The sequence below is a fragment of the Aulonocara sp. 'chitande type north' Nkhata Bay genome, linkage group LG15 (genome assembly GCF_057382095.1).
Source record: "Aulonocara sp. 'chitande type north' Nkhata Bay isolate Kocher_YH1m ecotype deep benthic linkage group LG15, A_spYH_male_GT1.1, whole genome shotgun sequence".
NCBI lineage: Eukaryota > Metazoa > Chordata > Actinopteri > Cichliformes > Cichlidae > Aulonocara > Aulonocara sp. 'chitande type north' Nkhata Bay.
Window position 1 is genome coordinate 796,536 of NC_141358.1, and position 9,574 is coordinate 806,109.

At 43.7% G+C, this 9,574-nt stretch overlaps 2 protein-coding genes across 2 annotated transcripts; both read left to right on the top strand.

The window, feature by feature from the left end:
- The first annotated feature begins 235 nt into the window (after window positions 1-235).
- Window positions 236-4,260, top strand: LOC147312197 (thrombomodulin-like). The gene has a single exon (XM_086264524.1). It carries the CDS (start codon window positions 375-377, stop codon window positions 2,028-2,030), a length of 1,656 nt encoding a protein of 551 aa, XP_086120650.1. The 5' UTR covers window positions 236-374; the 3' UTR covers window positions 2,031-4,260.
- Window positions 4,261-5,151: 891 nt separating this feature from the next.
- Window positions 5,152-7,232, top strand: thbd (thrombomodulin). The gene has a single exon (XM_086264499.1). The coding sequence runs from the start codon at window positions 5,264-5,266 to the stop codon at window positions 6,983-6,985; it is 1,722 nt and encodes a 573-aa protein (XP_086120625.1). The 5' UTR covers window positions 5,152-5,263; the 3' UTR covers window positions 6,986-7,232.
- Window positions 7,233-9,574: the final 2,342 nt, after the last annotated feature.

Sequence of the window (9,574 nt, forward strand, 5' to 3'; positions counted from 1 at the left end):
AAGAATTCTTATTTAGATATCACACAATCATTTAAAATACAAACATGGCATTTTACGTTAAATTCAACATGCGTAATCGCAAATACAACATGTGATGTCCGTTTCTGAGGGGCAGATTTTCGAGTCGTTTCAGAGATTTAAACTTCCCGTTTTTGTACAAATCGAGAGAGAGAAGAGTCACCGGTGGGAGGAGAGTGCGGGGTTTAATTCACCTTATTCAAAGTTCGTGAGCGCGTGTTTTGATGGGCAAGCCTTTTGGAGAGCGTGGGGGCTGCGCAATCAGACGGACCCGACTGAACTTCCTTCCTCGCCTGGACCTGAGGGGAGGAAAAAAACGAAGGAGACGAGAAAAAAAGAGGTCGACGCTTTTATAAATGGGGACTATGCTCAGCTTTCAGCCGCTGTATCAGCTTCAGGTCGTCAAACACACAGACGTTCACGCCACCGGAGTCACAATCGGAGGTCTTTTTAAGATCGGCACCATGATTCCGAGAATGCTTCTTTTCTCTCTGCTTTTCCTCTGCGGGCTGCAGGAAGCTCTCCTCTCTCCGCTCGTACGTTGTTCCAAGAATGCATTTTGTGCTTTCGACGTTCCCGTGGATCTTCGAGGCGCCAAAGAAACGTGTGAGAAATATTTTGGAAGTTTATATCAGTTCAACTCCAAGGAAGAACTTGGTGATTTAACGACTCTAACCAGACTCAGCGGTAAATACTGGCTCCAGAGCAGCGACGAGACGGGTCCGAACTGCCCCGTGGTCTCCATGATGGAGGGACAGGGCGCCACAGTGGTGAGGGTTCCGTGTCAAGACCAAAAGCTGGACGGATTTTTCTGCCAGATGACCCAGTATTGCAGTCCGTTGAATGCGTCGCCAGGCACAGCTGTGAACTACACCTTAGAGACCTTTAAGTTCGGTTATTCGGAGGTTTTTCCACTGGGAACCACGGCTGAAGAACGAAAGCTCGGTGGTAAATATCCAGACTCGAAGCACTTGTGCTACGACAAGTGGCTGAAAGCTCCGTGGAAATGTGAGGTGATGGGTGGAGGCTGCGAGCACGAGTGCGATTCTTCAGTACCCGGCTGCGTCTGTCCCACCGGGCTCGTCCTCCATCGTAATAACGTCTCTTGCTCCACGGGCCCGTGCACAGAGTGCGCGCAAGGATCCCAGCGGGAGGGTGACAGCTTCCAGTGCAAGTGCAACAAAGGCCACGACCTGGGCCAGGGGGGGAAGAGCTCCGTGGAGGCGGATGAATGTAAGGCATGCACAGCTGATCAGATGTGTGTGAGTACGCGCGAGGGCCATGAGTGCAGGTGCAGATTTCGCGGCTTCGTTTTGGAGGAGGGAGAGTGCCTAAATCTAACGATCTGTAAATTCTGCGAGCACGACTGCGCTAAAGTCAACGGGGAGTACCGGTGTGTGTGCCGGCGCGACTACATGGTGTCACCGTCAGACCCCACCAAGTGTACGCTGAACTGCACCGAGAGGGACTGCAGATGCAGCTCATCGGCAGGCTGCGAATGCCTCGATGGCTACGTTAAAGACAACGTGAACGGCACAGACTTTTGCACAGATATAGACGAATGCGAGGCTCAGCGTAGGTGTGACCACGTGTGTGAAAACTTCTTCGGTGGTTACAGGTGTCGCTGCCGCGAAGGCTTCCAGCTGCGGGACAATGGCAAGTGCGTGAGCCTGTCCGAGGAGCAGGAGGAAGAAGACGATGGCTCAGGCTCTCCCTCTCTGAGCGTCACATCAACCGGTGAGCCGACCAGCGCTCACCCGGCTTCACTGCCCCCCTACATCAAAACCGGCAGCGTCCTGGGCATCGCCGTGTTCATCGTGCTGGTTGGCGTGCTGCTGGTTTTCCTGCTGAGGAACATCTTTAAACGTTGCGGCAGTCTTGAACTCCCACCCCTCAAACGACCAGATATAGATATCTTCTATCTGCAGCAGGTGACCACGGAGACCTACAAGAGGCTGTCCTTCGACAAGCAGATTAAAAATGACACCCAGAAACTTGAACTGAACCTGTGAAGTCGCACAGCTGAGCCTTCATTTCAAGTCAAACGCACTGGTTTCTCCGCGGAGAGGCTTCATAGCCCAGCACTGCAATAAATGGCACATAGTAAATTTAGAGTATAGACGCTGCACATTAAGATATTCATCTGAATGTTTTCTACATGGGAGCACAGTTACTGGCCTATGGTTTGTATTCCACTAAAACACATTCTGCTCAGTTTATGGGGTGTCATTTGTGCCAAAATTATGCTGACAAGCGTGGAGTCATTTATTTCTTGTCTACTTTGAGCAAAATTGTTTTCGCATGCAGGCTGTTTGAGTTAACCCTCACAGCACCTTTAATTTTGCTCTCCTGCATTGTTCAGCATGTGGGCCCGATGTGCCGCTTGAGCGTTATGTCTTTCTTCTAGTTATTTGTAAAGAAAACATATTTTTGAATTGTATGTAATAATATCCAGAATAAGAATTCATTTTTCAACAACTGCTCAAACAAAATCCAGAAAAATATACAAAAAAATAGTTTTCAATTAAATATTAGATGGAACTGCAAAAAGATGTTGGAAGATGTCGTGAAAAATCATCGCACAGTCTGTTTGTTAAAATAGTGTGGCACAGATTAATTCAGGATTCGATTCAAAGTTGAAAAGCAGAAACAAATGCTTCATCGGATATATTCAGACATCATTTTGGCACAGGTGGATAAATTACCGACAGTTTGCAGTAATGTATAAATGATACTATGATGGAAGAAATCTGACAGTAATGATACTGAAAAGTTTATCTATAGCTAGAGTCCCATTCCAAATAAGCTCATAACAGCCATGCTGTTACAAGGCGATCCATCTTATTGGTCCTCAAGAAAATGCTTTTGTATTTGAGAAGTTAAACCTTGCGGTCACTCTCCAGTTTTGAAGGAGCTACTGTTGCTCTTAACGACTTACCGTGACTGACGTTTGCTCACAAAATTGGCCCCAAACATAAGACATTTTGGAGTGAATCGCCAAATTCTCTTTATGTATGATTTCCCTGGATGTAAAACTTTGATTTTTATGTTTATTTTTTTGTGGACATGAGGAATGTCCATAAAAAAATTCCCTTGAATTCCCTTGAATAAAAGAGAGAAGAAATAGTATTCTAATGGAGACTCTTTGTGTATCAGAAACAAACATTTTTTCATGTCTGTGCAATCCTAATGCTCGCATCATACGAGGTTGAATGTTATGGTCTTTGCTGTGTAACAGAGCGATCTGGACTGATCATGAATGTAAATCTGTGCTGCTATGGTTTTGTATATAAAATACCACTCTGTGCAACTGTTAGCTTTCACTTGTTACTGTCTTTGCTAATTTTGGAGTCAATATTACCCTTTTTCTTTCCTCATATTTTATTTTTTTAGACAAACCTGGTGTAACACTGTTTAAATTGCTATTAAATGGTTAACTTTCAGAATCAGAAACTTTATTGTCATTGTCACAGGTACAACGAAATTAAGAATGGTCCCCGATCATTGCATCATCCCTAGTAATATCAAAATATAAATAAAACAATAAAATTCAATAAATAAAATACTTAAAATACTAATAAGACGTAACAGTAAACATTCACACTGGTCCAAAGGCCACAGGACTCTTTGGGAACTCAAGAGTCCTTTAAAGTCACACAAGACGGGCTGATAAATGTGCACTTGTTTTGCATGTGATAAATCAGTGATCATGCAAACCAAAGTGAAATATTTTGATAAATGTGTTATCATTTCTCTGGTTTTACCATTTCTGCTGTCTGTGTCAGAGCTGGGGTCACACTCAGACACATTGTCAGTGTTAGCAGTGAAAAAAAAAGATGTACGCCTCTGGGTGTGAAAAGCAAAAGATAACACAAAGGGAACAAATGCAGGGGGATAAAGGTATGTTTCCATCAACAATTACTGTATTTTATGACCTCATTAAAGATAAGACTCAAACAAGCAGACCAGAGAACATATGTGATGTTCATGTGTGAGTCATGTTCCTACATAGTCCTGATGCTTTCATCCTGTAATGTAAAAATGCTGCATTAGCTAAAGTTATACTATAAGGATAAGTTGTTACTGATTTGGCTGCTTTTTCTGGAATAAATGTAACCATGGATTCCTGACCCGACGGACTGTGCTAGTCACATAGTCAGAGGGATGTCCTCTGATCCTCAGCATATCCCACTGACGTGCTATGTAACCTGCATTGTGTCTTTATGAATCAGAACCTCTGATTTCTTTGCAGTTATAGTCCAAAATTGTTACACTTCAGTTAGCTGTTTCATTTAGTAAGACCGACTTTGGGTCTTGTTCCCTTGCAAAAGTTACAGTTTGCTATAAGTTTTTAAAATAAACTCAACTCATTCCATCACGTGTCCCCAGGAGCACTGTCAGAATATTTGGAAGCAACAAACAACAACAAAGCCGCCGTGATGCTCCCCCATGACGACAGAACAATGGGTGAGTGTTTCCTACAGATTAATATGGACTAGCCTGTGAGATATGTTTATCACTAACAAATGCATTTGCTTTTAATATGACATATTTGTTGTTTTTATTCCATCTCTGAAAAGTGAAGAGCTCTTTTCCCTACAAATAGTTGGTCTTTCAATTTTTCTTTTCTATCCTTTTTATATAAGAAAATGATTTTTAGGTTTGTGTTAAATTGCATTTGATATATCCTCTTTGGTCAAGCTGACGGAAAAGCTTCAAATCAAACTATGCGCAGGGCTCCATAACAACTTGGGCCTGCTCTGAGAGCATCATAGAGCACACAACAACAGAGCCAAGCAAAAATGCATGGAATTCTGCTTTTAAAAGGCTTATCTCTTGTCTTACATGAAAGTCAACTCTTTACAGCTGTTAATTTCGTTCTTATTCTACCTTGTTGTGAGATAGTAATACTTGAATGCCCAAAAAAAACATGTAAAAACTGTAGAACCTGAGGGAAGCGGGGTTAAAACATCTGACCCCAGAAATGCTGCTCGATAACAGACATGCTACATAGAGAGAGATGGGAGGGGTTTATTGCAAACAGAGGGGAGGGGTCCGTTTGATGACCTCCGCCCCCCTTACGTGCACACGGCTTCGCTGCGTACGTGCGTAAAAGCCGTGCGTAATTGTGGGGATGTGGTCTAGCCCGCTCAGAGAGCTGAGGGGCAAAGTGAGGAGCAGCCGGCTGATTAAGAGCGACTTCCTTCCTCTGTCGGGACACTGACATGGAGTTGATGGGCTCTAAATGCCAGCTAAAGGGTTCTTCACACAAACAGGCCCATACTCTGACGGGACGCACATAAACTTGAAGGAAGACAGCCGAGGGTCAAATATGAATCCTGTCCTGCAGTTGGCGGTCCTGCTGCTGCTCTCGCTGGTGAACAGAGTCGGCAGTATAGCCCCGAGTGGGGGGTACTGTATCAATAACCAGTGTTTTGCTGTGTTCAGAGACCCTAACGATTTCAGCAGAGCGCAAAATGAATGTAGAGATCAAGAGGGGCAACTAATGACCGTGCGCTCATCTGTAGCACACGATGTTCTTTCTGTTCTGCTGGGAAACTTTAAGGGGAGCTTCTGGATCGGTTTACATCGACCACTCCGCTGCCCAGACCCCGTTGCCAGGCTGAGGGGCTACGAGTGGGTAACTAAAGACGACGAGAGTGACTTCTCAAACTGGCTGCCAGACTTTAACATGAACTGCTCTTCTCAGCGCTGCGTCTCAGTTTCCCCAGAATTGGACTTCAGATGGAGCCAGAAACCGTGCCAGGATCAGGCCGCCGGGTTTCTCTGTGAGTACACCAGCGTTGGCATGTGCCAAAGTCAAGAAGAGTCACCGGGAGAGACTGTCATGTACACCACTCCGTATGGGTTTGTGGTCAGAGACTTGCTGTCTGCGCCTCCTGGAAGCACCGCTCTCCGGATGCCATCTGAGACCAAATATCTGTGCTACGCAGAGATGTGGCAGCCGGCGCCCTGGAACTGCGAGTTGGACGAAGGCGGGTGTGAATATAAATGCACGGAGAGTCCTAACAAGATGCCTTCGTGCTACTGCCCACCAGGAAAAACCCTTAATCCTGCGAATAAAGTGACCTGCGAGCAGCAGCTCGTGGGAGACCCGTGTCTGGCGCTGAGCTGCGAGCAGATCTGCTACATGAACGGAGACTCCTACGCGTGCATGTGTGATCGTGGCTTTCAGCTGGTGGATGACGGCAGGTCGTGCGTGGACTTCAATGACTGCAACGACCCGCGGCAGTGTCCCGGGGAGAACTCCGTGTGCGTCAACAAACCCGGCGGGTTCGAATGCATCTGCAAGGCGGGATACTCCACGCGCAACGGCCAGTGCGTCGACGTGAACGAGTGCGTGTCTGGTCCGTGTGAGCATGAGTGTCACAACACCCACGGTAGCTACAAGTGCTCGTGTTATGATGGATACCGAGTGGACCCGAAGTCAGCGAATAAGTGCAAGCTGTTCTGCGGGAAGGAGGAATGCCCCGCGGAGTGTGACCCGAACAATAATTTCCAGTGTTACTGTCCCGACGGCTACGTAGTCGAGGAGAGAGTGGACAGTACCGTGTGCATAGACATGGACGAATGCAGTGACCTTTACTGCGAACAGAAATGTCAGAACACATTCGGGAGCTACGTGTGCTTCTGCTCTCTGGGATATGTGCTAGTGGACGGATACAAGTGCGTAGAAAGCGATGACGACAGCTCTGAAGGGACATCGGCACCAGACACTCCCACTACCGTATCGGTACCATATCCAGATCCAACCAGGCAGCCCTCGGGGGGAGTGCCACCGGGGGGTCTGGTGGGAATAATAATTTTCACTGCGGTTTTTATCGTTCTCGTGGTCTTTCTGGCGGATCGCGCCATCAGACGCAGGGCGAAGAGGACGAACAGCATTGCGCTCAAAGCTGAGGAGGGCGAGGATCACGGCTTCCATCAAGTGAAAGCTGAAAGCTGAGCCAAGCAGAGACGGTTTAAGCATGACACGTGAAAGTACAATGAGAGGTTTACCGGAACTTTGCAGATTGCATTAACAGTGGAAGGAAAAGGGAAAGTGTCCACAGCACTGCAGAAATATTACATGTTACAGTTTTTTTTGTGGAAGGACATGCCCTTCATTTTATTTACCATTCAGGTACAGATGCCATGTGATGACAAAGGACTTCAAATTCTAAAATATTAATAAATGTTTTTGAAAATGTAAATGTCTGGGGCTTCTTTTTCCCTTTTAACCTTTTTTCTGAATCGATAGAAAACAGCATGTCACCCTTTGAATGCACAGCACCCTAAACCCACCACTAAATCGCTCACTTTGTTGGCAAAACCTTAAACACTTTTGCCTTGTTGGAAATAGTTTGCAGATCTTGTTTGATCTTACTGTAAACAGATTTTGCACAAAGCTGGCATCAGGAAGCAGAAGTTAAACATATCTACAGCACAGACGTCATTTACTAAATATAATGACCGGATATACCTTCACTATAAGCCAGCAAGAGTGAGCTCACACTTGCTACCAATATTGAATGGGAACAATCTAAGAGGCAGATAAAGAAGAGTGCCACAGAAGGAGGGGAGAGATGAGAAGGGTCATTTCAGTGGAAATTTGAGCAACTGTGATAAATTGTGTTCTTGAGAATTGAATGCAACCCCACATGAATTTTTTTAAGGAAGTGTACAAATAAAAATAATTTCACCATTCTTTCCTGAAATAAGTGTTTGGCCTATTTAAACGAACTCACTGATGAAAGCGCTCATTGTCATATTTTCCTAATAAACTTTACAAAAGCATTAATCAGTTAGTTTCCCAACAAAACACTAGATCTAGCAACCACTCAACATACTCATGTTTCCAGTATCAGTATTATAACATCTGAAGGATTAACTTGTGAAGTCAAGCTTAGTGTTTTTAGGGACTACATTAAGAGTTAATGTCAGATAAATAACTGCATAAATATTTAGGCAGAATAACACACTTGTAAATTCACAATATCATTCTGACATTACATATCTGTGTCTTATTTATTCACATAGTTATTTATTTCATCTTGACCTATTTATTTATTTAATTTTGAACACTTTGGAGTTCCATAGTAAATATGCCACCATGATGAAAAGTAAGTGGTGAATATTTTGTTTAGCAAAATCTCCCAAAGCAGTTCTTCATCACGTAATACACTCAGTGCTGATGTGTGGTGTCTGTGTGCTTATTTCTTAGATAATGAATGATTGACACGGTCCTTTAATCATACAGAGATGTGTGATTATTTATATGAACAACATCTACGTGATGTGGAGGGAGAAAAGTTTGAAACTCGCCACCTTATAAGTAAATGATATAAAACATAAACATTTACTGTTGGGTTTTACCAAAAATACAAAAATAAACTGACAAAAATTACTGGAATATCTTATGATTGGTTAAGACGTTTGTCTTGGCAGTGGTGAAAAGAAGGGCAATGGCCTTCCTTGTTTTCACGCACAGCTTGACTGCGCCATCATGTGGAGAAAATGGTGACTTACAGCCTCAGGAAGGACCCAGCATAGTGTTTCCAGTGACGAGTCACACACAGGGAGGCTGCATAGGAGGATGGAGAGATGACGATTCTAAGGACTGACTGAATCGTCAGGGTCCCTGAGTCCCTGAGACATCTGGTTGAAGTTGTGTACCTCCAAAAGAGCAGCAGGTCAGCTGCTCACAGCCTGTACACAATAGACAATAAGCAATAGAAATTATTGTGAGTTATGAGTCTTTTCCCCCACACTGAGCCATTACAGCCAATTTTAATGTTCCCACATCTGCTGAATCCACTTTAACCTCTGACTGTACACATTTTCCACCCTCTACCATGTGGGCTAAATTTTTATTTTCCTTCTTTTTCTTCTGATTCAAGCTGAGCATAATTAGAATAAAAAAGTTAGACTAAGGTTTGTATTCCAATCTCCTGATATTATTTTACCATCATGTTAATATAGCACAGAGAAATAGAAACATCATGCAAAGAGCTACTTTATACTTTCTTGAGTACATTTCAGAGCCTGTACTTTTTTACTTTTACCCGAGTAAAGAATTTCAATCAGTACCTCAACTTTTAACAGTAGTATTTGTACTTCTACTTAAGTACCGAATGTTTGTACTTTTGTGACACTGTTGAGCTCATGTTATTCCATTATAAATATATTATGATTAACATATAAAATAAGCACAGTGCTGGTGTGTAGTGCTGTTACATTCATTTTTAAAAGAAATATTATTCATTTGATTTTTTTTTTTAACTTAAAAGTCAACAAGAGCAACACAAACCCCTGACCTATTAAAATGTCTTTTTGTTCCTCATTTCCTCTGAATAAATCCTGAGCAGGCTCAATGAGATGGAGGAACAACACAGTGACAAACCCGACTGCTGAAGTTCTGTATGAACTGGAAAAACTACGAACATCCAAGGAAAAGCTGAGTTTATTTTCCTCAAAGCTCAGATGGAACATGTGGCTCTTCCCCTAGCTTCTTGTGTCACTTTACAGTTTTGCCATATTATTGTGTTATTTGTTG

Coding starts and splice junctions, on each gene's coding strand:
- thbd (XM_086264499.1), top strand. CDS start 5,264: ATGCCAGCTAAAGGGTTCTTCACACAAACAGGCCCATACTCTGACGGG.
- LOC147312197 (XM_086264524.1), top strand. CDS start 375: ATGGGGACTATGCTCAGCTTTCAGCCGCTGTATCAGCTTCAGGTCGTC.